The 26,521-nt window shown below is 37.3% G+C and overlaps 1 protein-coding gene across 2 annotated transcripts; it reads right to left on the minus strand.

Annotated features, from left to right (window-relative positions):
* LOC117290336 (protein unc-13 homolog D-like) lies at window positions 1-25,369 on the minus strand. Of its 2 annotated transcripts, none has more exons than XM_033771672.1 (26): window positions 24,086-25,369; window positions 17,786-17,833; window positions 15,691-15,795; window positions 15,017-15,076; window positions 14,730-14,796; window positions 13,849-14,251; window positions 13,284-13,406; window positions 12,757-12,949; window positions 12,295-12,387; window positions 12,047-12,150; window positions 11,405-11,624; window positions 10,834-10,998; window positions 9,267-9,391; window positions 8,612-8,774; window positions 8,151-8,254; window positions 7,433-7,642; window positions 6,875-7,064; window positions 6,508-6,582; window positions 5,910-6,014; window positions 5,462-5,752; window positions 4,501-4,674; window positions 3,934-4,186; window positions 3,370-3,535; window positions 2,535-2,748; window positions 2,169-2,317; window positions 1-1,366 (listed from the first exon to the last, which is right to left on the minus strand). In XM_033771672.1, exons 1-26 carry the CDS (start codon window positions 24,671-24,673, stop codon window positions 1,294-1,296), a joined length of 4,461 nt encoding a protein of 1,486 aa, XP_033627563.1. In that variant the 5' UTR covers window positions 24,674-25,369; the 3' UTR covers window positions 1-1,293. The 2 variants fall into 2 exon arrangements, with proteins under 2 accessions (XP_033627563.1, XP_033627564.1); XM_033771673.1 differs by lacking the exon at window positions 24,086-25,369 and adding an exon at window positions 22,484-22,878.
* Window positions 25,370-26,521: the final 1,152 nt, after the last annotated feature.

The following is a 26,521-nucleotide window of genomic DNA, read 5'->3' on the forward strand; positions in this document are numbered from 1 at the left end:
TTTTGTCAGTTTCAGTTGCAGATAGGGCACTTTGGTTTATTTTTCTATTTGCAGATTGCAGAAAATAGTGTCAACATTTTTTACACTCATGAACTTTAACTATAGGTAAAAAATCCTTAAAATAAATATTTACTAAATAATATCAAAATATTTACATAGAAAAGTCAATATAGGCCTAATATGAAAGTTTACACTTACAAAACCTGTATAAAAGAGAGTTGCAACATTGTACATGGTCAAATAATTATCTAATAATTCATTCATAATTGAGGCAATTCTATAAATTTCTAAGAAATTAGAATGATATATATGAATCTCAAACTTGATATACATTGCTCATATATCACTACAAAAATAGTAACGTACGCAAATAGTTTTTAATAACTTTAATGATAATTTGAAAAAATACAATGGCGTCAGGGAAAAGTACACAATGTTTTTATGTAAACAAATAATGCCATCCCATCCTAGACTAGTTTCCATCAACACAACTTTAACCTGTACAATTTTATAAATCATTAAACTATTGTGTCAATGTTTTGAATGTGCACCTTTGGCTTATTTTGATTGGCACACTTGATACCTTATGAGGACTTTGGAGGCATTCAATTTTTATTTTCTCAATTGACAAATATTCAGATTTTTTACAAGAAACCAGATTATTATTGCTTTTCTTCATTTCTAGAGGTAAACAATAACTTATTACTGTCTCAAAGTCTTCAAATATTCACTTTACTATTGTAAATCTGTAATCTTTTGTTGTAATATTATTGAGGAAAAAGCAATAACATTGTCTCTGGGAAATACTACACTTGTAGTGATGACTTGAGCATAGTATTTTGTATTCTGGATCAAAGACCAAAGAAATTCTTTGCACAACATGTATTGATTTTGACTTAAAATGTACACATATATATAACTTTAAAAAATATCTTTATACTTATTTGAAGTGTATTTTTACTTGATAGTTTGTCTAGGAATGTTATAGTTGTCTTTATATCTTTAAGTGATGTTGAATATCTTACCACAACTCAACCACATCAAACCAACCTATACATCTCTCTAAAACCAAATAGTATTCACAAACCTCAAAAGATCGTACACCATTTAAAATGTCAAATCTCCAAACATGGTTTATGATACACCTTTTACTCTTCATATATACAAAGCTAACACAAGAATATTCATTGACACCTTTAACAACGGACACTTTAAATTGATGCATGTTTAATTATGCCTACCACTGCCCACAAGAGGGCACTTTTGAAAGTATCTCTGAGCTTGTCACGCCATCTATTTAGGCCCCTCATCTGGGGGTTCATTCTTCAAAGATGTTGGTATGTAACTACGGAGAGCTCGAAAAGATCTACAAATGGAAATTTAAAAAGAATTGCTGCAATTTCTGATACACCTTCTCAAAAGACAATCATTCAGATGCTATGGTAATCACAAAGCAATTTTCAGCATGATTTTAAACAGGCAGTTGACGTCGATGGTAGTGCAAGGCGGTGCTATGAACATGGTTTACGTCTACATTATCCAAAACAACAGATGTATTGATCAAACGTCCAGGCTGGTCAAGCAGACATGTGCAGTGAATTGCACATAACAGCACTGAAACTGAAAAAATCCCAGATGACGACAAAGTTTTATTGCTCCCATGCGGGAGTACTTACAAACTTTGTTTCATTTGCTTTTTTACTTTTAGTTGATATGCATGATCATAAAAACTTGTAAGTTGAATTACATGGACTATCGTCAGGTATTCCTTAACATTTTCAGTTACTTGGCGTAGGACCAAGTTAGCTCTGCGTCCATTTTTCATGATGAATAGAAATGCTTTTGTACACTGAAATAGCGAACTGGATGGATTGGAGATTATTTTATCTGGTCCTCAGATGTTTCAACTGGAATTTGCAGGTGGACCACAGACCAATTTAACAGAGCTGCTAAAACAGAAAGCAATTTTGCAGATAAGCAAATAAGTGTTGAATGGCATGTAACCTTATTCTGGTATAGCAAAAGTGTTTTTTGCTTAAGCAGCTCTATGAACTTGTGCCCTAGTATGAACTGATGTTACTGTCGATTTAATATGCAGTGAAAGTGCTTTTGTTTTTGCTGAATGAAGCAAGCAAATGTGGTGTACAAAAGATGCTATCACAGCTTACTGCCTGAAGAAGGGGGCAAGGCGAGAGTTGGCAACCGGCGCTCTGTTGGTCTTCTTGTCTGTCCGTGGCTTCTGGTGCTCGATCGCCTTCTGACGTTTCGTATAGAATTGACGGGCATTTTTGTCCCACTTACTACGATTTTTCAAAATCTGTATATATGTTAAAAAATACAAAATAAAGTATTAAAAACACAAGAATATTTAAATTTGAAAAAAATAAACCAGTTAAAATTGAGGATTCACCCAGTAATGAATATGTTTAGACATGTATTTTAAATTAGAGTAAATTTAAATGCACCTTTCATGTGAATGGCATTCAGATATTTGAACAAAATGGCAGACTGACTATCGGAAAGAAATAAGGTACCTCAAATGCGCCTCCATCTACAGTGTGAGGGCGCTTTACAGCCACCATGATGACAGGGCATTGGTCGACTGATTGCATCATGCTAATAGGTCGTGCCTGTTGTAATGGGACATAGGCTTCCCCTATGAAGTCATTACTCCATAGGACATCATAGTCCATGACTGTAAAACTCATCACAGCTCCAGAGTCAATTAGCTCTGTAGGAACGGATGGGCTGTTCAAGAAAGAGTACAAACACAGGATTATAGTTACCACAATATTAAGTCCACCAAAGGAATTTTTCCATCTGTAAAACATGTACTGTCAAAGTCACAGAAATATAATTTGAAGACCCCCTAATCGCTGTTACAGTATTAATTACTTATTCTGATAGTTGCAAACAGGATACGAATGGAATTCGTATGACGACCTGATGCTTTGCTCAAGCCTGCAGCTTGTGAAACAAGAACCATCTCTGCTCTCAAAGGTTCCCACTTAAGTGATAAGAACCCATTATATTTAAGTGTCTTGCTCAATTATAAAGGACACATGGGTGGCATGACTGAGAACCTAACCCTCACCTAAATGACTTTTGTCGCCATAACTCAAGTCTGCTCTAGACCATTTGGCAATGATAGCTGTAGTTCTAACAAATACAGTTGTATTATGCCAAGGCAAAAAAAAGACTTATATTTCAAATGTCTCATCAAGAACACACAGGTGACATGACTGAAAATCTGACCCACACCTCAAAGACTTTGTTGCCAGAACTCGAGTCTGGCACTCCTTTGACCACTTGGCAATGATAGTTATAGCAGAAATACGGTTATATTATGTCATAGCAAAATTTACTTACATTTCGAATGTCTCATCAAACACAGGATTGAGATTACTCTGGATTGGCTTGGTCTGCTGAGGGAGGGTCTTACAGACGTCTGAATCGACAGGTAACACCTCTACTATCACAAAGGGGTCACTACTGCCATGTCTATCCAGACCAGGTAGGTCAACTGCATTGCACACTGTGGACAAATGTTGAATGTAATTGTTTTAATATTAGAGAACATAGAATTAGCTGTTGCAAACTGCTAAACCAAAAGGACCTATGGTATAAATGAAAAAAATGGTGGCCTGACCCTAGCAGAGTCTTTCTCTAAGGCTGAATGACAACACACCAAACATGAACAGGTATATATTACAAGTGTGATATAAGCAGTGAAGTGCAAATACATGAAGATAGAGAGAGTCATATATAACACAGAAAAAACAATTATATGTGTATTTTTATGTTTCAAACAACAGTAACTTTAACTACAACTTAAAACAGTCTATTTGTTTGTATGATGATAACAAAACTCTTTACTTTATTATCAATCAGAACTTAAATAGGAAGATATGAAAAAAGAGAGGAAAAACTTGCCTTTTACAACAAACGTCTTCTCTCCATTCACCTCTTCCTTGCAGGCCAGCCTAACGCCAAGATGGCCGAAGTACTCCAAGGGTGTGGCCATGTCCAAAGCAAGGTCCTTATAGTATCTAAGCAACAGATCTTGAGTACCTAATGAGTTCAGCTCCAGCTGACTAATCAGGTACTTGTACTGTTGGCCTTGGATCTTGGAGGAGTCTAATGCCAGACCAGGTCGCTTGAAATAGCTCTCTATTGCTTCCAAGCTCTAAATTGTTTAATGGAAAGCACACCATAATTTTTATAAAAGAGAATCTCCACCTCAAATTTTCAAAAAGCTTTAGGTATCTTATCGTTGATTTAATACAAATATTATTGTTTATAAACCTTGTAATTGACACCTGATGACGTCATCATGACGCAACTGAAGCGATTTCATCTTCTAACACATATCAAACTATATGTGAAGTTTCAAGTTTATATGAGCTTGGAAAGGGTGCATCGGGTCGCTGAGAAGAAGTGTTAAGCGAACAAAAACTAACAAAAACATGAGGTGTTCCGAACACCTAATTTACTACCCACCTCCAGCAAGTCTTTGTAGTACTGAGGTTGCTTTCCTACATGCATGACAGCAACGATTCCTCTAAGGAGCGAGTTCCAGACCTCCTCAACGATTCGAGGAAAGATCTGAGCCATCAGCTGCTTGTAAAGCGTCTCAAGATTTTGGTCGATGTACGAGAAGAAGTTGTCAAGTTGCTGTGAGTGAGAAGACGGGCATTTAATTGATATCAATTGTGGAGGGTTAAATTCACTTCTTTACCAATATCAAGGAAATGCTAATCAAAGATACTTGCTGAACAGAACAAAATATTTATTGAGGAAAACAATAATTAGTGAGGAAAGATTACTGGCAACGATTCTACCAATACTACAATGCTAGGCCTATTGCTACTACTAATTTGCTAAGACATATTTTATGTTAAAATATTGGGCCCTACTATAATAATGAAAAAAAATGAACAAAATGAATCAATTTCACAAAGAAGAAAAAAAAAAAAAAAAAAAAAAAAAAAACATACACACATTATACACATTTTGTGTATAATTAGTTTGTATTAAAATGTTTTATCCACTGCTGTTTCCACATAAAACATTACGACTTGCACATGTGGCACCTGAAGTAAATATAAAACATCATTACATGTTTAAATCAATTAAATTCAATTCAATTCCATTCAATAAAACATTTATTTGCGTACTCACAAGAAAGAATCGTTAGGACAAATGCATCAGTAGTACACATTATATACATACTCATATTCATATTCATATTTTATTAGACAAATTCGCAGCTGTAAGCTGAAATGCAAGGTTATTACAGGGGAATAAAAAAACAATAAAGATTAAACAAGAAAATTTGAAATTTAAACGGGAAAAAACATACCATGACCTCCTGGCTCATTAAAAGCAAAGAGTAAACATGATCAATGACAATGGTACTGAAAAAAATGTAACAAAATAATAAATGTCTTATTATAATTACCTCATCTTTAGCAGCAGCATCTCCTTTACAGTTGACCACCTTCCCCAGGTCAGTCATGACCTCCTGGCTCATTTTATCGGCAATGCGCCGCTCCAACAGGCCAGACATATTAATAGTATCCCTACTGGCCGTATTGGTCATCCTCTGCAGGGTGCTGAGAGTCAGCTTGCCCGCCGTGGGGTTATCGTGGAGGGCAGCGAGGCTGTTGACCGTCTCCTCCCAGTCTAAGAGAGTTGGGAGGTTGTCTAGATAAGCCCGGACGTGCTCGATGTTGTTTAGCGTAATGCACAACTGCGAGAGAGTAGCAGAAACGGATAGGAAATAAGTTACTATCCTGCTTTTAGCTTTCGAGGAAGACTCTGCTACGGTCGAAACGCCAGGTCGTTAACTATTTATTTAAATAAATTGCATCGCATCACAGAAAAAAGAAGAAGAAAAACTCCCTTACCTTTTCTTTGATGTCAAAATGTCCGCTGTTGCTGCGATAGAAACCATTCTTTTCCAGAATCTTGTGAATTGAGCTCGCGTAAAGTTTAGCACCCTCACAGATAAGCTAACAAAATAACAAACACTGAAAAGCTTACTTGCTGTAAACTTGCAAACTTCATGAACATTAACCAAGGTTTTAAAAACAGGGTTTAACAAAATGACAGAATAAGAATGGTGATCATGAATTGACAGGAGTTACAAATTTAGACACAATAATTATAAAAAACGGACATAGTAATATACAGTAAAGTTGGCAGGCAAAACATTACATATTACAGAACAACAAGAAATCATGGCAGGCATAACTACAGGCATGACTTTAAAATGCAAAGTGGCCTGCATATCTTTTAAAAACACAGTGGCAGGCATATATAACAAAATGCTCATAAAATGATGACAACAAATACTTGCAGGCACAAATAACAAAATATTAATAAAAAGACAACACAAATTCAAGTTGGCAAGAGTAAATGAAAAGCATTTTATGGAACAGTAGCAAGAGAAATTGACAGAGCAACATGTTTTAAACTTTGTTTTAAATGAAATCGTTTACTCACATCTGTGATTTTGGTTACAGCCATACAGCGACTGTCAACTCCTTCAAATCCAATCTTGTGCCATTCCTCAGTCACCTGTAAAAAAGTAAAACAAACAGTGGTCATTATTAGTTTGGAAACTCCCAATACTGTAACCATTCAAAGTGATAAGAATTTGTGTTAACCCTCCTACTGTCTGACCATTCAATGTCATCCGTGTGTTTTTGAATGGTAGAAGCACTATGTCGGCCTGCAACATCAGGCGGTGAATGCATGTACTGATTCACAGATAGATCTACTTACAGTAGCACCACCCTAAACAATCCTTCAATGATTTCAATGGTTTGTAACATAAAAACAGTTAATTGGAAACTGGAAGCTGTTTTACCTTGGCAAAGCAGGACTGAGCATCGACGGCCGAGTTTGAGTACTTCACTACGCTGTGGACCAACACCACATCCTTGTCCATGGCCAGTGCCCTTCGGACACGGTCAAATGTCTCGTACTTAAAGGTGACAAGCCAAAAGATGAGCGCCTCTTGAAACCATGTGTGGTAATTATTGATGTTTAGTCCCTCACTGTTGAGATAGGAAGAGTAGTACAATGATAAGTAAAGTTTACTTAAACAGACTACAAGCAAAGGCAAACCAAAAAAACAAAAACATATTGGTATGAATCTGAGAGTTTTCTGATTATACCAGTTCAAACTCTACAGAGAAATTTGTCCCTTTAAAAAGTGTCATGGTTGAGGAAACCAAATTTTGGGAACTTCCAAAATCAGTGTTTCTTATTTCTACAAAAAAGTTTGCAATTGAAGCAAACCCAGCGATTCTCTTGTTTTAACTTAACACCAAAACAAAACGGAGGACAACCAATTTTGATGTGTTTTTTTTTCATTTGTTAGTGAGTTTATTGAAAAGTTAATATGTTGACATTTTTTTTTTACCAGGTGTGATTATTTGCCTTCAGGACAGAGTGCATCTTCTTGACAGTCATGTAGAGTTTGAGGCTTGCTTTGCTGGACTCCGCGATGTTCTCTGGGAACTTCTGGTAACGGACCTGATACTGATTCAGCTGCGTCAGGACATCCTGAAGACTGCTGCATATCTGGGCATCCATCTGTTGGGCTACTATCATGTTATAGTCCACTGTGTATCTTTGGGGTTCGAACAGAAGTAAGCAATCTTATTTTCAAATCCAATACTAATTGGAAAGGTTCAAGTTTTAGTCTGTGATTTCTGAAGCAACTTTTTGCTTTATTTACCTATTCGTTTGACATACCTATAGTGGACACAATGTGAATTCACTGTCTGGTTTGATGATATTTATTTACAATAAAATCAGAATAAGCACTAATCAAACTATATAATCAAAAATATAAATATACAAACATGCAAACAGCAATAAAAGCATTACAAATACCCATAAAAATACACATAAAAGGGCATACAAAAAAAAGGTTAATACATAAACCAAACGTAATAGTACCTCTTGATGTGTCCATTTTATGTCAAAAAGGCTATTAGTCAGATATATGCATTTGGAAGCAAGAAAGGAAGGGTGTTACAAGAAAAACTCAGTTACACAATTCAAGCTTTTATGTACATATACAACAAACGGTGTAAGAACCGGGATGCAGAATTCTTGATAATGAAGACACTCACCTCTTGAACATGTTCTGGTAGTCCTTGGTTGGTCTAAGTAGGGCCATCATGTCACCCATGACATCACCAAGTCTTTCTAGCAGTCTCACTAAATCTGCTGGTTTCTATTGTAACCCAAACAAATGAAACACATTATTTGTGACCTGCCAATGTTTTCACAAAACATGACCCAAATAGGACCCAAATATATTTGCAGTCAGTGTTTTTATCATTAAAAAGTTGTTTGACTCCACTTCTCAAAATGACATACAGATCAAATACAGCAACAAAAAACCCTGCTTATGTTTACTTAATAGATAATTATTCTTAGCAACTTTGTGTAAGTTAGGCCTGCCCTTCTAAAAATTATGAAACAACAAACTGGTTTTCAAAACTAGATTTGTCTAATGGAACCTACCCCTTCTAAAAATTATCAAACAACCAACTGAATTTTCAAATTAGATTTGTCTAATGGAACCTACCAGTGATCCCTCTGGTTGGGGTAAGCTATCCAACATGTTACTGAGCCATCTCCTGGTATCTGATGCGATGGTATCTTCCATGAGTTCACGAACTTGCCGATGGGGTAGAGAGTTACGATCCTTCCAAACTTTCATTTGTAGAAGACTTGACACATTGCTTAATCTGAGATTCAGGTCATAATGATAAAAATGGCATAAATAATAATAAATGTGACGCCCACACCCAAATCAGTGAAATGCAATAAAAGTCAAGAAACAACACCACATCCTTGATATCAATATACATGTACTTAGATGCCTTGAAACATTCTGTAACAATCAATTTCAGTATTATTTTAGACTCTTAATCTCTATAAATTAAACATCTATAAAATATCTCCTCTCCACAAAAACATTCTCAAAAATGTTTGTTAAAAATATGAGTAAAAGCACTGTGACATATTGAGTAAGAATGGCTCATATTAAATTCAATTCAATGCAACATTTATTTCTGTACTCACGATAAGAAAAGACAGAATCATTTGGACGAAAATGTAGCAGTACAATACAAGCATTGAGTAAACACGACCAATGGTAATGATACTGAAAGATGTAACAATATAATGCCCACTCAACTTAGAAGAATAACCTAAAGGAAAAGAAGGCAAGCTTTTACCTGCATTTTGATTTCAGGATATCCAGGACCTGAACGTTGGATGGAGGAAAGAGTGCTGGGCAGTCACTGATGGGTTGCATGCAGAAATCAATGTACGCCGATATAGAAGACTCAGCTGCCCCTAGCTGTAGGGATCAAAACCAAACATTGCTGCTTTAGATTTGAGAAAACATTCTTATCTGTAAGGTCAGCAGAATCTCTAAAAAATGGTTGATATTGTAAAGTAATGGTTGATAATTCTTTAAAAATTCATGGAAAATAACATGAAACTTGGTTTATCTTAGGAAAGGTGTATATTATGTAAACATAGACAACATTGCTCAAGTTGAGAGAATTTTAACAATTTTAAATGCAGCAATCAAGATCAGTGTATTTTCAACCAAAACCTGGTTGCAAATGTAAACAAACAATATTATTAACAAAAGTTAATACAAAACAAATGTTAAGTACACATTCATATAACATCATGAGCAAAATATACTTTGGTTCAATGACATGCAGAACATTTCTTAAAAGAAGAAGAAAAAGCTATTGCATTTTTCATAGCGATCAAAATGACCAGTGGTTAGATGTAAATAATAACAGCAAAAATTTAATATTAAATACGAATATTAATTCACACATGAAAAATTAAGCAAAAGTGAGATATTATCAGTATTATTGTCAGGGGGGGGGGGGTGTTGGGGAGGGAAGGTGAGATGTCATTTTGCTACACCAGACATAACCTTTGGCTAAAAATTTCCATAACAGGTTATCACCCCTTTGATCCATCATTTTTTTTTTCAACATCAAATACAACAGAGAAGGTGGACATAGACTAGTCTGGTCCAATATATTGAACTGAGAGAGTGCTGTTTAAAGTCTAGTGACGTGCAGGGTACCAGCCACAAAGGAAGTTTGGAAAGAAACTATAATTATTCAAAATTATTTGGAAGAAACAAGGAATGAGTACATCATGCAAGCAATTTGTAAATCATATGTAAATTACATGCAAATTGGAAAATAGTGCAAGGTTAATAAAAACAGATATGTTTGCACCCAAGAAATGTATCACCTGTCCATTTGTTAATGACGTCATCCTCCTTCCTGCATGGTATAAGCATTGAGGAAAACATAAATGATAAGTTTCCTAGTATTTGTATCTCGTTTTTAATTAAAGTACTGTTTAGACCGTGTATCCGCACTTTATGAGGACAATACATTAAACACTGTGAAAACTCAGGGGTTTTTTTTTCGATTGGGAGTCTCATTAAAATAGTGAAGAAGAAAAACATATGGGAGGGGACTATAATAATATGTTCAGTTTTTGAACATCAAGTTTTTTAAATAAAAATACTGGCCTGATTATTTTACCAATTTTTCTCAAAAACTACAGAATTTCAAGAAAACACATTTCAAGGCAAGTTTCCCACATGCCCATCATCATAAACCTTGCCAGTTATGTGAAAATGCGTAATTATTTATCATTTTATGTTTTGAATCTACCAATGTTGTGCCAACCCTTTAATATGATGTGCTTTTGTTTTTGTTAAATAAAATTTGCACAAATTATGACTTGAAAATGTACCTCATAGGACAGAAAGAGTGGGTTCTCCTCAAAGATTTCTGTGACTTCCTTGACATCGTTGGTGTAAATAGAGAATGTAGTTTCATTGATCATTTCTGCATGGATGTGGAACATGGCCTCCCTTAAAGCTCGATCCATCAATGCAGCATCAGCTTCCTCCTTCACCTTAAGCCAAAGCCAAGAAAATAATTTTGTTTAAATCACATGAAAAGGAACACAAAATGACGGCAAATATTTACTGCAGATTTCTTTCATTAAATAGTAGCACAATGTATGGCAAAAGCACATCTCCATCACGGTACATGTAAGTAGACGCTGGTCCAAGGCAGACACTAAGACTGCAAGGTATCGAGACCGAGACCAACAAAATCGCTCACGAGGCCAACAGTCTTGAGACCTACTACACTGACACAGGCTTTACATCCCATCTGAATAGTAAAATTTCAATCATTACTACCATCATACAAATTGGTCACGTAGTCATGTTTCAGTGAGCAATACATGTTAACTTATATAATGACACTTTAAAATTTCTATATTCTCTTCTGAAAAAAGTGTTCTTTAGACTTGCCTTTTCCTCTGCAGGTTTCTTATTGATGTCTTTTTCACCCTTCTCTTCCCCAACCTTAGGGATATTCTCTGTAGATTCAGGAAGGCTGCTTACTGATGCCGAGTCCACTTCATCTTTCCCCATAGTGTCCGTCAGGGAGAGCTTATGGAGGGACAGACGACCCACGTGGAAAGACGAGGAATTCTGATGCTGGTGGAACTCCAACAGTGAGGAGAGGTTGCTGAAGAGTGAGTAAGAAATTACAAATTCTATTACCAATAAAGGTGTAATTGAGTGCCATTGCTAATAAGCCATCTAGTGCACAATGATGTTCTGGTAAAGTTTCTATGAACTTTGGCCTGGTTACAGTCAAAATGTTGGGTTATAAGATAATTCCCGCATAAATTGAAGGAATTTTTTCCATTTAAAAGTTAAAAAAGGCATTACGTATGGAGGTGATTATAACATGTCTTATCTTGGCTTCTTTTCACACTTTCATCCAGTTTTATGACAACACAGCATATCTCTGTACTTGCTTCTCAAAACGTCATTTTTTCGAGTTAGGCTGTTTTGCTATGTAAGGGCCGCCTTATAGGAAAAAGAAGTATTCTGCATGTAAAGTTATGTATTCTCTACAGCTAAAAAGAGTAAAGGTTTTCTTACATAAGTGTCTGTGATAGCTTAGAGATACCACTCTGGATGGCAAAGCGGTTTAACAAGTGTCGGCTCATTTCAGTCAGCTTGGCGTCCCATGGACCCTTCCCATCCTAAACACCAACATTTAGAAAGAACACAGTACAAACAAGTGTTAGTATTTCAATGGACTACATTGGAAATAAAGATACTAATTTGAAGTTCGCAGAATGTTAGAGCTTGTTTGTCTGAAATGAGGTTTTTTCTGAATGTCCTACCGTGATGTATGTTTGGCCTTCATGTCTGTAGACAGCTGAAGCTAACTGATGATAATAATTCAGACTTGTTGAATTGTCCTTCTTTGAAACATCCTGAAATAAAACAAGAGCAGTGTCTTTCTGAATGGCAAAAACACACCTTCATAAAGCGAGACCAGTCAAATATTAAAGACCAGAAGTCTCCAAGACTGAGACTAAGATCACGAGGTACCAAGACTGAGACCTGCAAATTGGTCTTGAGGCCAGTGGTCTTGAAACCTACAACACTTACTGCTTTATATCCCATTAGAGGGCAAGGCAATTATGGTCAAGTATCTCATTTAGCAACACAAGTACTATTGACAATGACCATAAAGGGCAAAACTGAGCATAAACAGGTTATCAGCCATAACTACTAGAATTCATAACTGGTCACCAGTAAAGAAACTTAACCTTTCTCTGAAAAAGTCTTTATTCCCTCACCTCTTCAGAAACAAACTGCATCCTCAAGTGGCATTTTCCACCTGTGCTTGGCCCAGAACCTTTTGGGTTGACAATTAATGTGTACCAGTTATCGATTCGCTTTGCAGCTGGGATGTCGTCCAGTGAGATGATGACTTGACCAAGGAAGTCGTCTGTGTTTTTGTTGATGCCATGTTTGATGTGACGGAAGAGACTGTACGCAATAAAATATGCATTTAAATGATAGGTTTAACCACTCCTGATTAGATTATCTTGGTGGCAACCCAAGCAAGTTTACTCTTCATTTTTAAACCGTGAAACTCCATGGGTTCTATTAAGGTTGTACAATTGTGCACAAAACTAATACATGTGTACTGTACAATACATGAGTTCACTTCATGTGCTTGTAAGGTTCTCTGCCCTTCTACCTGTCACACAATGTCCTGGTAACAGAAGGTAACAATACAATGGCTCTTGACAACAACAAACAACTTGAATTGGGGAACATATTACCAACAATTTGGAAAACACAAAATGTGAGTCCTTACCTTTTAAAACCAGCCATTTTGTGATCGGAGTCGAGACTTTTACAGGCTTGCCACAGATTAGTCTCCTCATCCATATCCCACATGGTGAGTCTCAACTCTGTACCATGGACCGAGGATAACGGACTGTGCACAGGGGGTGGGGAAGAAATAATACAAGTAAAGTATAAAAATGTGCAACTAGATCATAGGGTAAGGCAAAGAAACTGAATTTGTATTGGAATTACAGTGTATTGCACAAGAAGTACAATTCAGTTTTGATATTAACTTGTCTAACATAAACTTTCCTAGTATTTATATCTACTGCTGTGGATTAGGCTTTGGTTCTGACAGAAACTAATTCAACTGAGTTCTGAAAGACCTTGTCCTTCTATTTATCTACCCCTGTGGAGATGAATTCAATTCCGACAAGAACTGATTCTGCACATTTCTGAAAGAACTTTTCCTGCTTTCTTAATTATTTAATCTACTGTCACCGTAGGATTCTTGAACTATGCATTAACCCTCAACACAATATACACCCTGATAAATACTTTAAAAGAAGGAGAAGAAATCAATCAAAACTTACATGTCAAATGTTTCATTCCAGACCGGATGAAGTGTCGCTTTCTGACATCTTGTCTTGAAGACGGACTCCGCCTCTACAGACACACTATGCTGGGGGCTCTTGGGCGAAGCAGCGACACTCATATCCGCAGAGTTTTTACGCTTGTGTACTTTACCCACGGACAATACAGAGAGAGTATCTGATTTGCGGTTGGACTGAATGTCCTCTGATCTCTTCCGACTAACTTTCCTAAAACTTCGCCTCTGGTCAGAGTGGCGTCGTGGGGTGCGATCAGAGAGGGGAAGGGTAGGTGTGGTGGAGGGGTCATCAGGGAGGGAGTTCCAGTGAGCCAGGGGCTGTCTGTCTTGGGAGGGGGACTTGGCTGCTTTGCAAACAGTCAGGAGACAGTAGGGGTCGCTCATACCTGTGGGAATTAAAAAGCTGGCATATAATTCCAAAGACTCAACAAGATTTTTAAGTGTTTGTACCCTTTGCAAACGTATTTTGTCCCCTCCCTATCAAAGATGACATTCCAGACCCAAGTATCTGTAACCAAAAACACTGACTTCTTGTAAAATGCTGTTGGGAAAAAATATATTTCATGAATATGAGTGGTTAGTGTTTATCACACTGCAAACCAAAATGTGTGTTTTGAAGGCTTGTACAATGTATCTGGCATTATTCACAGGCTTTGATATGATGGCTTTAGTTGTTTGCCCAGTGATGGAGAGAACCTCAATTTTGGGAACACTACATGTACATGTAGGTGGCAGCATACTAACAAATTACAAGTTCTGTGATCTGTGCAATAGACAATTTTGTGTTATGTCTGCTGTCATGTAATGCGCCAAAGTCTCACACTGTCACAGTGTCAGCTCTACAATGTATAGTCCATATCTTACCATTTGCATCCATACTAAGAATTCCCTTAGCCTCTATCACAGTGATCTTCAGCATACATGAAGGAGACTGAAAGACAGACAGAGAAAAATAAATAAATATTTTGTACAATGCATTTTTGTACTAAGCGTGGCTGGATGGTCCCTTCATGAATAGTTCACAAAGAAATATTTCTCAGGATTGTACTGGTGCGCACTTTATAATAAACTAATCAATTTGTTAACTATAATTGTTTGTTTTTACAAACTTACTTTATCACGTACTTTATTTTCAAGAACAATCCCCTTACCTTATTGCACAGTTCCTCTTTCATCATTTCTACATGGACATCTTTAGGGACATTAAAAACCTACAATAAATAAAAATAAACCAGTTTCCAAAACTGTAGTTATTACAAAATAATGTCAAGTAGGAACCAGATAAACTTGTGTTTTTCAGTGAGCACTGATGACTTGAAAAAGACAACCCCAAAGTGTATCAAAATCGCCTTATAGTATTTCTAACCCTGTTAATTAGTTGCATTCCTAAAAGCATCTCAAAGCATCTCAACTCCTTTTGAGTACGCAACACCAGCAGCCGAATGGACGCACAAATTGCTACCCATTTACATCAGCCATCTCAACCTCACAGTTACCCAAATACAGTTTAGTGTCTGGCCCCAGAAAACATCCCAGACCAGGATTCGTACCCAACCTCTCATGACTCGGCCATCAGGGCCAAATTGCATAAAGCTGTCTCGCAGAAAAAACTGCTTGACAAATTTCTTTGCTTAGCAAAAATTGAGTGGGGAACCAGTCACAACAATGTAAACTTGATATAATTTTGGCTAGTAACCTTTTGCAATACTTGTCTTTGCTTAGTAAGTTTTTGTGCTTTATTAAGTTTTTGTGCTTACAGGTTTTATGAAATTTGGCCCGGAACTTGCTAGACCACTTGACCATGACATGAGCAGACATACTGTACCTTCTGTAACTGGGTGACCAGATGAAGGGGGTTAATGTCCACTGCATTCATTCGGCCAAGAGGATGAAGATACGTCCTCAATAACTTGGTGTAGAGTTTTACAAACTAATAGAGAAATAATCAATTGATTCAGTAATGAGTTACTCAAAAGGTAGTATTAAACAAGTTTGACTGAAATGCGGAGTGTTTATTAAAATGTTTGAACAAAATCCATTTCATCTTTCCTTGAAAACTTTAATACCTAATCATGTATAACTGAAAATCAGTGAATATTTTGTATGTATGTACATTGTTTTACTTTTTGTAGATAAGCCAATTTTTGAGGGGTGTGCCAACCAGCAGCAGTACAACTTTAGATTGGGTGGCCTTTGTTGCTGAGCAACATACTCCTCACCCATTTATTTTAATGCGATTGTTTAAATTGGATTTACTATAATGCCACAAAATAAATGTTGTGTTTACAGTACTCGAACCTTCCTGGATATATAGCCGCCAAATTTGCCACCTGTTTTTGTAAGCGAGCATTAAAATAAGCATTTTTCCTACACAATAGGCCTAGACATTGATAATATTATGGGTTATTAACACTAATTTTTGTTGAAAAAAAAAATGTGAAACATCCAAAAATATCTGGTAAGTTGATTCGAACTGCCTCTAGCTACCAGGCAATCTTAGTAATCTAGTTGGTAAGACACTGCTCTAGAATTGCAACGGTCGTGGGTTCGAATCCCATCCAAGTAATGTGCCTGTGATATTTGTTCACAGGACTCAGGAAAGTACTGATTATACAGTTCTAACACACACATTAGTGTATGGGTAAAAACCAAAATTAATAGAACTTGCATATTATTACAGATATTTATTTAAATCTGTATTTTGTTTTGAAATTTTGTGAGTAGTAAGTTTCGGTTCTGTTGTTTACATTAATGTCACGATGTAACTTGCACTACTGAGCCTACTACATACTATGACTGTCAGAATCTTCACCCAGTAGCCCTAAGTTTCATCAGTCTGGGTTCATACAGGTAAGTGCAACAAGTGTACAACAACGGAATGAGAACTCTGAACAAAAACACAAGATCCTTCTCAAATTGAAAACTGGTAAAATAATATGTCTGTAATTTTTAAACATAGCACTGACCTATTGAGAAAGGTCAACATTTCCTACACAACAGAGTTAAAGCCACCTCGGACAAATGAATTGCTGGAAATTTGACCCCTCCAGTATTGCCATGGGCATAAATTGTCACAATCAAAATATACTAAATTTAGGTTTCCTTTGAAGTCTCACAACTCATTAAATAGAACAAGGTTAATTTAAGGTCAGTTGAGTTCAGATATGAATACAAGAAATTCCAAAATGCATGAACTGAAGAAAATAAGTTAACAAACAAAACAAAATGATTTCCCTACCTACATGTACCTTCTTTTCAGGCCAAACCATGAAACACATTTTGTTTGGACTATGTACATAAATGGAATACATTGTAGAAGTGGTAAAAATTTCCCTACATGGCCCAGTAGAAACCAGTCATTGGATAAATACCATGGGTAAATAAATGTAATACAAGCGGAAACATAAATACAATTTTCAAACACAAAAGAGGATTTTAATAATTTTATGCTTTCTTAATTCTTTCATAAGGGCACCTCTATGAGGAAAAAAAATTCAAGGGGCACCAAGGCAATGACCAAGTGCTCGGAGGTGATTACCTTTGTGAATCCCCAGCCGTGACACTTGTGTCCTTAAGCACGACACTTTACCATTGCTTCGTCCTTCGGATGGGACGTAAAGCCGTTGGTCCCATGTGTTGTGTATTGCATGTAAAAGAACCCAGTGCACTTATCGAAAAGAGAAGGGGGCAGCCCCGGTGTTCCTGGTTGTGGCTGCTTAATGCGCCATAGCACCTTGTAAACCCTTATAAGTGCTACATAATTGGGTCTCAGAATCCATCACTGCAATAACCTATCTTTCTGAAAGTTTGTATATACTCAGCGCCTTGAGTACCTTGTTTGGTAGATACGTGCGCTATATAAGACTTCAATATTATTACTATTATTAAGTAACAGGCCTGGTACTGCACCCCAAACTTACCTCAGGTTTCAAGCTCGGTTTTGTACAGCTCCCCTCCATTCTTTTTACCTAAAAAACACACATTAAACAAAAAACAATTTATTATTCATCTACCACTTACTACATCAATACCATTTTTGACAAGTTAAAAAAAAAACTTTTAAACTTATTAACATCAAACAGACACTTTGTTGTACTCTCCAAATCTCCAAGAAAATGCTATACAATATGTGAACATTACTTACAGCGGTCTACTTCACAAAGAACTTAGAACTAGTCCTAACTTAGGACTAGTCCTAGGAGACATTAAAAAATTAAGGCTAGTCGTAAGACTCCAGGAGATAACACTGGTCTTAACTCTTATTGGTGAAATTCACCCCTGATTGGTTATACATTTCTTGTAATGAGACCAAAGAACACTCAAGAGTGCTTCTTACCATAATCCGTACGCCTGAGGATGCCTTAGAGAAGAGAATGTCCATTTTAGTAGTGTCAAAAAGGTTATCATTAAGTTTCTGTTCACTGATCAGAAAGTTCAACAGTACCAATCATTCAGAGTACTAATTACAGCTGTTGAAAAATTAGCATAAAACCTCAAGAATCACTGAAGACACATTTGAAGTTCACAGTGAGCAGTCTCAAAAGACAGTAGATACATTTCAACAGCGAGATGATGACAACAGCACAACAAAAACTGTTGTTCGTTATTTGTCCTAAAATGTAATTACATTATGTAACCATCTAGTATGATAAAATATTCACAAGTTGGTTGTAAGCGCTGGCTGGGTAGACAACATCCAAGAATGGTCAGGTTGTGATACCACTGGACTCAAAGCAGTGCTCAGTACTGGAAAGACAGGGCGCTGTGGTCATGATGGTGGGACCAGTACAACGATTCAAGCGGGGTACAATTTGAGAAGGAAACCACAGGAAAATGTCTACTAGCGAGGTGGTTGTATACGGCTTACTAAAAACGAAAGGATTTGATAGAATCAAAACTTTCAAAAATGTACATTTCTTCCAACTGTACCTCCACACAATTGCTTGCACTTTTGACTGTTTTCACTACAAAGTCCTGCACTCTTCAAACTGAACTTATTTTTACAAAAGAAAAATAAACTATAACAAGGGAAACTTTAAACAGGGCTATTTTTAACGTGTCAAAGTTTCCAAGCCCATGTCATTAGCCAATCAGCAAAGCATGTAAATCGTGCTTCCCACGTAGCCCTTACACGCAGGTAAATTTATTTCTTCCTGTGAGAACCGAATGTAAACAACTTACATCTGTAGTGAATGGAACGCAGTCCGGATTATGAAATAAAAGATCTTTCTGCATGAAGACCCACAAAGGTCATGGCTTTTATTTGTATGCTGTGGTCACAATAACTTGTTTATTAGGAACAGGAAAAAAAATCTTGCGGTTTTACGGAATGTTTGCTTTGCTGATAATTACAATAAACTTTAGGGGAGCAGGAGTGGGGATTTAGTCAGACTGTAAAAAATGCACCCAAGCACAGCAGGGATTGCCTGCTTTCAGTTTTCTTTCATTCCTTCTACATGTAGCTACGGGACATAAAGAGACTGTTTAAAAGAAAATTGAAAACCCATAACTAGTTACAAAACGAGAGAATGTTTCATCGTGTCCCTGTCTGTCGAAGCAGGGTGTAGCATTTATGAGCATTTTCTGAGCGGTGGTCACTCTCCTCACAAAATTATTGCAAATTGGTCTGAATTTCTGAAACGAGCACCTGCGTACGGTACACAGGTACGCCGTACCCCAAAGAAAATGAACCTGGGATTCTGCTGGGATAACAAAGTCCCAGCAGGATCCCATTTTTTAGTTTTAAACTTGTTGAGAATTTTTTAGAAATTGTCTTTTGATTCGTATTACTTTTCAAAAAACTGTTGGGGCTGTTCCTACTCGACTATATGCATTGAAATAAATGTTGTTGGAATATGAATTATCAGGCTGCATTGAAATATCATGGCAACTTGTTACCTGACCATAGAGTAAGGGCAGATGATACACAGATCGGCTTAATCTAATGGGATCCTGCAAGTTGTTTCATTGGAATCCTGCCGTAGATTTTTCTTTGGTACAGTGTATCAAATTGTTCATTTAAAATGTTCACAGGTAACGGTTTCAAACTATAATTTTCTTTTATGTTTGGACTGTGTATTGAATGAGCTGATTGAACAATTTCCTCTGAACATTATGTCATAGGCTAATTACCATCCCATTAATTATAAAACATTTACAACAACTAATTAAACCTACCCAAATGGACATCTTGATGGTCCTGCAACAGTCCAAATCAATCCAGAATGTTGTCTCCAAAAGCAAAATCACATTATGTTTTCCTTCACAAGAAAAGAAACACCTCAAAGATCTACAGAGTGTACAACTTTTCCAAACACATACTGTACACTAAGGTACATGACTGAGAATCAAGGGTGAATGTGTACACGTACATATTGCAAGAACAGACTTGCCCACATCCACACTAATTTACAGGATGTCATACTCCACTAAATCCAAATTTTGAAGGTGTATTCATCACATGTGTACTTAGATGCAGTGCATACAATTCAGATGAATAAAACTGCACGTGAAATTTCACTTCAAAATGCCACTTACAATGTTAATTTGTTTCCTATGTAAGCAGAAATCTGCATGAAAATCATATCTTTTGTGTAATCTGTGGGCAGGACACTCATAAAGTTGTTCTTGTCTTTGTTATCTTACACCTTGTACACAGTACATACATTACAAGTTAAAGGGCACATTAAGGTTTTTAGAATAGTTAGTTTAATGTTATCCTTGGTTTTCAATGAACATTTAGTGTAAGTGAAACATGTGTCAAGGATTCTCTTTAAAACGAGCATGCACAAAATCTCTGATAACTCGGATAAACTAAACATTTTCAAAGTTGTCTTCTCTGAAATGTGAGGGTCAAAATTTATTCATTATATAAATTTATTCATCAGATTTATTTATCAATGGTTTGCCAAAAACTATTTTTAAACACGTTTGGTAATTGTCAAAGACCAGTCTTCTCACTTAATGTATGTATCCCAACATAAGCATAAAATAACAAGCCTGTGAAAATTTGGGCTCAATCGGCCATCGAATTTGCGAGAAAATGTTGAAACAAAAATACCTTTGTTATAGACGAATTTGTGTGCTTTCAGATAGGAATAAAAGACTTCTAGCTAGAAGTCTTTTATTATTTTAGTGAGAAAATACATGTACCTCTTTCTCAAAAACTACGTTACTTCAGAGGGAGTCGATTCCCACAATGTTTTATACTATCAACTGCTCTCCAATGCTCGTTACCAAGTCATTTTGAAGTTAATATTTGTTTTGAGTAATTACCAAACGTGTACCTTCCCTTTAATATACAAGTTGCCCTTTTCCCCAAGCAGTGATCGCAAATAGATTATTTTTGTATATTAATAGCTACAGTCTGGATTGGTACAGAAACTTTATTCAAAGTTAACAGCACAGCTTTACACAGCTTACTGGGTAATAAGCAGCTTACAATATTTGTTCAAGGCAAACAGAGCAAGATTTTGCTGGTTGCCATCAAATAAAACGACAGAGTGAGATAAGTCAACTGGAAAACGTACACGTTTGTTCATGTGTTTCCAGCCAGAAAAAAGATGTACATTGTAACTAACAATGGGTTTAATAAATCAAACTAGAGACAATAGGCCCTACTAAGTAAAGATTTAGCATAATGAATTATGCAGGAATATAAATGGGACACCCTTATTATACATGGGAAGTTGAGTTGTCATCCACTGGTTCTTTTCAGAACCAACACTTTAATACTCAAAAGAGATTTACACATGGTGCTGCCGCAAACCTCACACAATTAAGTAAGGAAGTTCACATTGTAAGCATTTTGGCTACATTATAAGGTACACAATAAGGCTGGAGGACCAATCAGAGGACCATGGAAAATGCTTTCTTCCCAGTTTCATAGCACTGCTCACTACCCAAAAATTCTGCATGCATGCACCGAGTGAGTGTTATTTTATGACTATTAGACAGTACATGTAGGCTGTAAACTTGTGTGTAAGTGCCAAGTCACAAATTCCTTTGATGCATTTTGACATGAAACTGGAAAATCAAGGTTTTTGCCAATGATTTGGAGAAAGGGACTGATGCCCAAAATAATTTGAAGGAAATTTAAAAACTGGGTGCTCAAACTGTTCACTTACAAAACATACATAAATAACGGATACAGCAGGGTGTCAAAAATTAAAACTGCTACATGTACATGAAGGTGTCCAAAAAGACACACAGTTTCACTTAAATTTAAATTATATTTAATAGCAAAAAATAGTTAAACTATCCGCGTTTCGACCCTAGTACCTCGAAGGCTAATAATATTAAATAATTAATATGATTATGAATGAATGAAACATGAAAACACAACAAACAATCACTCAGTCAGGTAGGCCCGTAACTAATTAGAACTAGAACTTGTGTGCATTGTAAGTGTAAACATTTAAGCAGTGAAATGGAACTTCATGTATTTCCTCTTCACTGATGGTACACTTTATTTGTTTGTAATTTTTACAAAAAGGAATACAATTGCATCTTGGGTAAATTAAGATATTATTTTATTTTATTTCATAATCCAAAATGAATGAAAAAGTGATGGCAGCATACGAAAACTGTTTTCCTTTTTTTTTTTTTTTTTCACTTACCCATATACTTGGCATTTTTATCAGACTCGAACCGCTGAAAACCAACAACAAGTGGCAAACGAGAGCGAGCAAAACAATCAAGTCAAATCAGAATCTGAATCTGGAATGAAAGCATGCCGTCCGTCGGTCTCTCAGCTCAGCAGCGAAATAATGCCGGTGTCACGTCTCTCGGCTCGGCGAAGTTCACCAAACGAAACAGTGGACAACAAAGTAGCCCGAGTCAAATGTCCTCAAAACATGTTTAAAAACATGTCCAAACTGCACCCGGTATGCTGCTGAACACCATGGATATGTCCCGTGCGAGGAAATAACATTGACAAGCCCAGCTTAACTGTGATTTAAAGAGCGAAACTTTGTCCCGTATGTCACGTCTTCCAGCAACTTTGTTTTTAAGTTCACTAAAAAGAAAGGGACCTGACGAATCGACGATTATACCTGCAAACCAAACCTAGCAGTTTAACGTTAGTCTGGGTACCAGACATTCAACAACTTTGTTGGACTCTCCCTATTTTACCGCTGAGGGAGACACACCAAGTTCACGTTTGGGGGCGGGACACGTCTGCACCGTCTTGTGGTATATTGTGACACAGTCACCCATGGCTCATCGGAATATATGGAGGTATAGTATTAGTACTTTAGTAGTCTACTTTTATGATCGGAACAACCACAACTTGGCAACGGGATAAGGATTATTATTATTGCAACGGGATAAGGATTATTATTATTTCAGCAGGGGATAATTTTTCAGTACAGCAGGTACAAATAATTCGTAAGCAAAAGTACCCATGCCCATGAAGCAATACAAATTTGCGGCGCCTGCAAGTCTCAATGACAGACTATTAAAACAGAGTTTCAATTGGTCCCTTTGGGTGGCACTGTATGGAACCTGTACCGTGTACCCAGCCAGTACGAAACTACGTGTACACGTTTTCCCTCACTATCCAGGCATGCGAAATAATGTGATGTGGAGAGGCCGCATCCGAAAAAGTAAATTGACCTTCCTTCGTCCCTGTGACGGTGTCCCATGCAATAATGTCCTCTATGCAATATTGTCCGGAGGACATTATTGCATATTATGCAATATTGTCCGCCGGACGGTTTTGCATATGCAATCGTGTCTGCCCTGAGTGTCCGCCCGGACACATTTGCATATGCAGTTGTGTCCGCCCGTGCAAAACCGTCCTTGCAGTAAACTAAACGCCCTTGGTCGAAGGATGCCACGAATGACATGGGAAATATCGGCCGTTGTTGGGTATTCGCTGCGATCATAAAATACGTGAATGTTCATAAATGCATATACGTAGGTTCAGTGCATGCACGCTCGCTTTACGCGCGCACATACAAATGTACGGTCGTTGTACGTCCGCCGGACGGTTTTTGCATAGCCCCGGACACGATTGCATATGCAAAAGTGTCCGGAGCGGACAGTATTGCATGGTGGGCACAATTGCATCTGACAAGGGCTTGGCCGCTGGCTCATTATGCCAGGGTCGGTTTTCGGCGTTCCGGCCATGCCAAAGCATGATCACCGGCCGAAGTCGTCAGCATGACATCTCATGAAATCAATTAATCACTCATTTAAAAACAAACAAAAAATCTCACCTCAGGTTCTGGCGTGATGTTTAACTCCTCGTAAACCTTTTCATCTAGCAGCATGTCCAACGATTTTGACCTGCGTGTAGAGACCCCCGCCCTAACTCCACTATCTTCTCCAAAGAGAGTGTCGCTGCTAAAAAGTCTCATGAAGCTACGTCCAAGAAGTTTCGGGTACGAATCGTCAGTAGATGACCCAATGACAAGATCTGAGTTTGTCGAGTCTCCACATGACGATTCCCCATCTTCATTGGTCATCAATTGAGACAAGTTTTCGTGAAGGGCATAACTGCTCCATGATTCGTGGTCCCACGTTGTTGAAGTCCTTTTATTTAGAGTGTTCTCACCGGCAGCCATAATGGTACTATTTTCATCCTCGTCTCCGTCCACTTCTGTGACCAAAACATCCGGTGTGTTCAGGCTTTCACGTCTATGGTTCAGGGCAGTGGAAGTGTCGGCATGTACATTACCATTATTGGAAGCTACTGCAACACTCTGGTCTTGATTTGATGTGGTCGTCACTTTCGCTTCAGCTTCCCCAAAGAGGCCACTCAAATTGAATATATTCGCCATGGTCCCGCGAACAGGGATGTCCATACTATTAAAGACCGGTCACACAAAGTTGACGAACTTCAATTGAAAGTCCTAACTCATGCGTTAGGTTTCCAGTTGATTGAAAGTTAACAAACTAGTGGGAGGTGGCAGCAGTCAATGGCCGTTTCCAAATTCGGTCAAAGTGGCAACGCCTCACTTGATACAACAGCAACGTCAATAAAACGTCACATCCGTCAACTCTACGCTTTGTTTCTGATCAAGGTCCACTGAGCAGTTTTTGATTTCCTTAATCAACTCAATCATACGCTCGGGAAAATAATAATGTGCTGCCTTCAAGACAACATGAGCCTATACGGAGTGCGTCAAATAGTGGGCACTAATCACAACTCAAACCCACGCTCTGACAATTATACTCATAACAATCCCAGCTTTCCCCGTCAACATGTTGAGTGGCCACGGTGAAACACAGCCGGAGGGGCTTGATTTAGTGTTTTGATGTATTGATGCTGTCAAAAACTATTCATAACAAAAGTAAATTGTTATTTTTTTGCAATGTTATCCTTCCATGCAGACTTCAGCCGAAGGTGGGGTTCGACATCATTCATTAAAGTGGATAATAGTCCAGACGCAAAACGCCAACAGATGTAAATCAGTTCAGAACGGTTTCCAGTTTCCACACGAAAGAGCAATGAGCTCAGAGAGCCAGTTGACTTTCGTACCTTCTGGTCCTTGCTTTTACCTACTTCTCATAGGTCGACCAACAGAATTGCAAACTAAGAGCACTTGTCTGTTGTTCAAGGCGGATGGATAATGGAAAAACATCTCACAAAGTTGATGCCGAGTTGAACAAATAATTCCTGAACAATTATTTGCCAAATATTTGCAAGTCTTAATCGGCAACACAGAACCACGACCCTTCTTTTCTTTGCGTTTTGTATGCTTAGCGTCCCTATGGAGTCTGACCATGCTTTAAAGTATCTTATTAGTATAAAAGTAATCCTTGAACTGTTTGCAAAGAAAGTTAGAGTGGATATTTTGCATGATCAATCACAACCAATGTGTTGGTTTTATATGTAGAGTTTATGCAGGGTTTACGGGTTTATGCCGCGGATTTGTGGCCGATTCAGTGACTCAGTGTTCTTTTATCAACATCCTGAGCAAGATTGCTTCCATTAACATAAAGGTTTTCAATTACGAATATGTTTTTATCATTGGGTTTGAGAAAAGAAGACGCGACCTCCCATAGTTAATGTGGAGGTTCTCTTCCAACTGAGCTATCCATAGCCATTATGTTGACGGTCTCTATATTTTGTAAATCTTTGTTCGAGTGTCATCAGAAGCCACATAAACTTTAACTTTCGTGTAGCCGGTGATTTTATACAGTTTACCTGGAACCTGCAACCAGTGGATCACATAATAAAACACGACCTTTTTATATCAATTTATCAAAATAATCTGTACCTTTGAATATGATTCATGACAGTCTGATTTTTTTTTTAAATGATTGAAAAAATATAAGAGGATAGGTGCTACGTGCAAAAGTTGTGGGGCAATTTATCGCCGTCAATGAGTTCAAAAGAACAAATTCCGGCGATCGTTTGGAATTCGTTAAACATTGTCGCATTGTGTTTCTTCCCTTCCTGAGTTGTTCCAACTCCCAAAGGGTTTGAACAATAAAGGCAAGTAGGGTCTGGATTTAACCAGAACCATTTACATAATAGCCTACAACTATGTTGACCCATAGAGCAAGGGAACTCGTCATGTCTGAGTTAAATACATGTTATTGAATGTCTGGTTTGTAAAGGTTCTTTTTTATAGTTTCTGGTATGGCACATAACCATCAATTGTGAAGAACTCTGTACTTCTGTTGTACTTTTACTATAGGCTACA

This window comes from Asterias rubens, chromosome 5 (genome assembly GCF_902459465.1).
Source record: "Asterias rubens chromosome 5, eAstRub1.3, whole genome shotgun sequence".
Classification (NCBI taxonomy): domain Eukaryota; kingdom Metazoa; phylum Echinodermata; class Asteroidea; order Forcipulatida; family Asteriidae; genus Asterias; species Asterias rubens.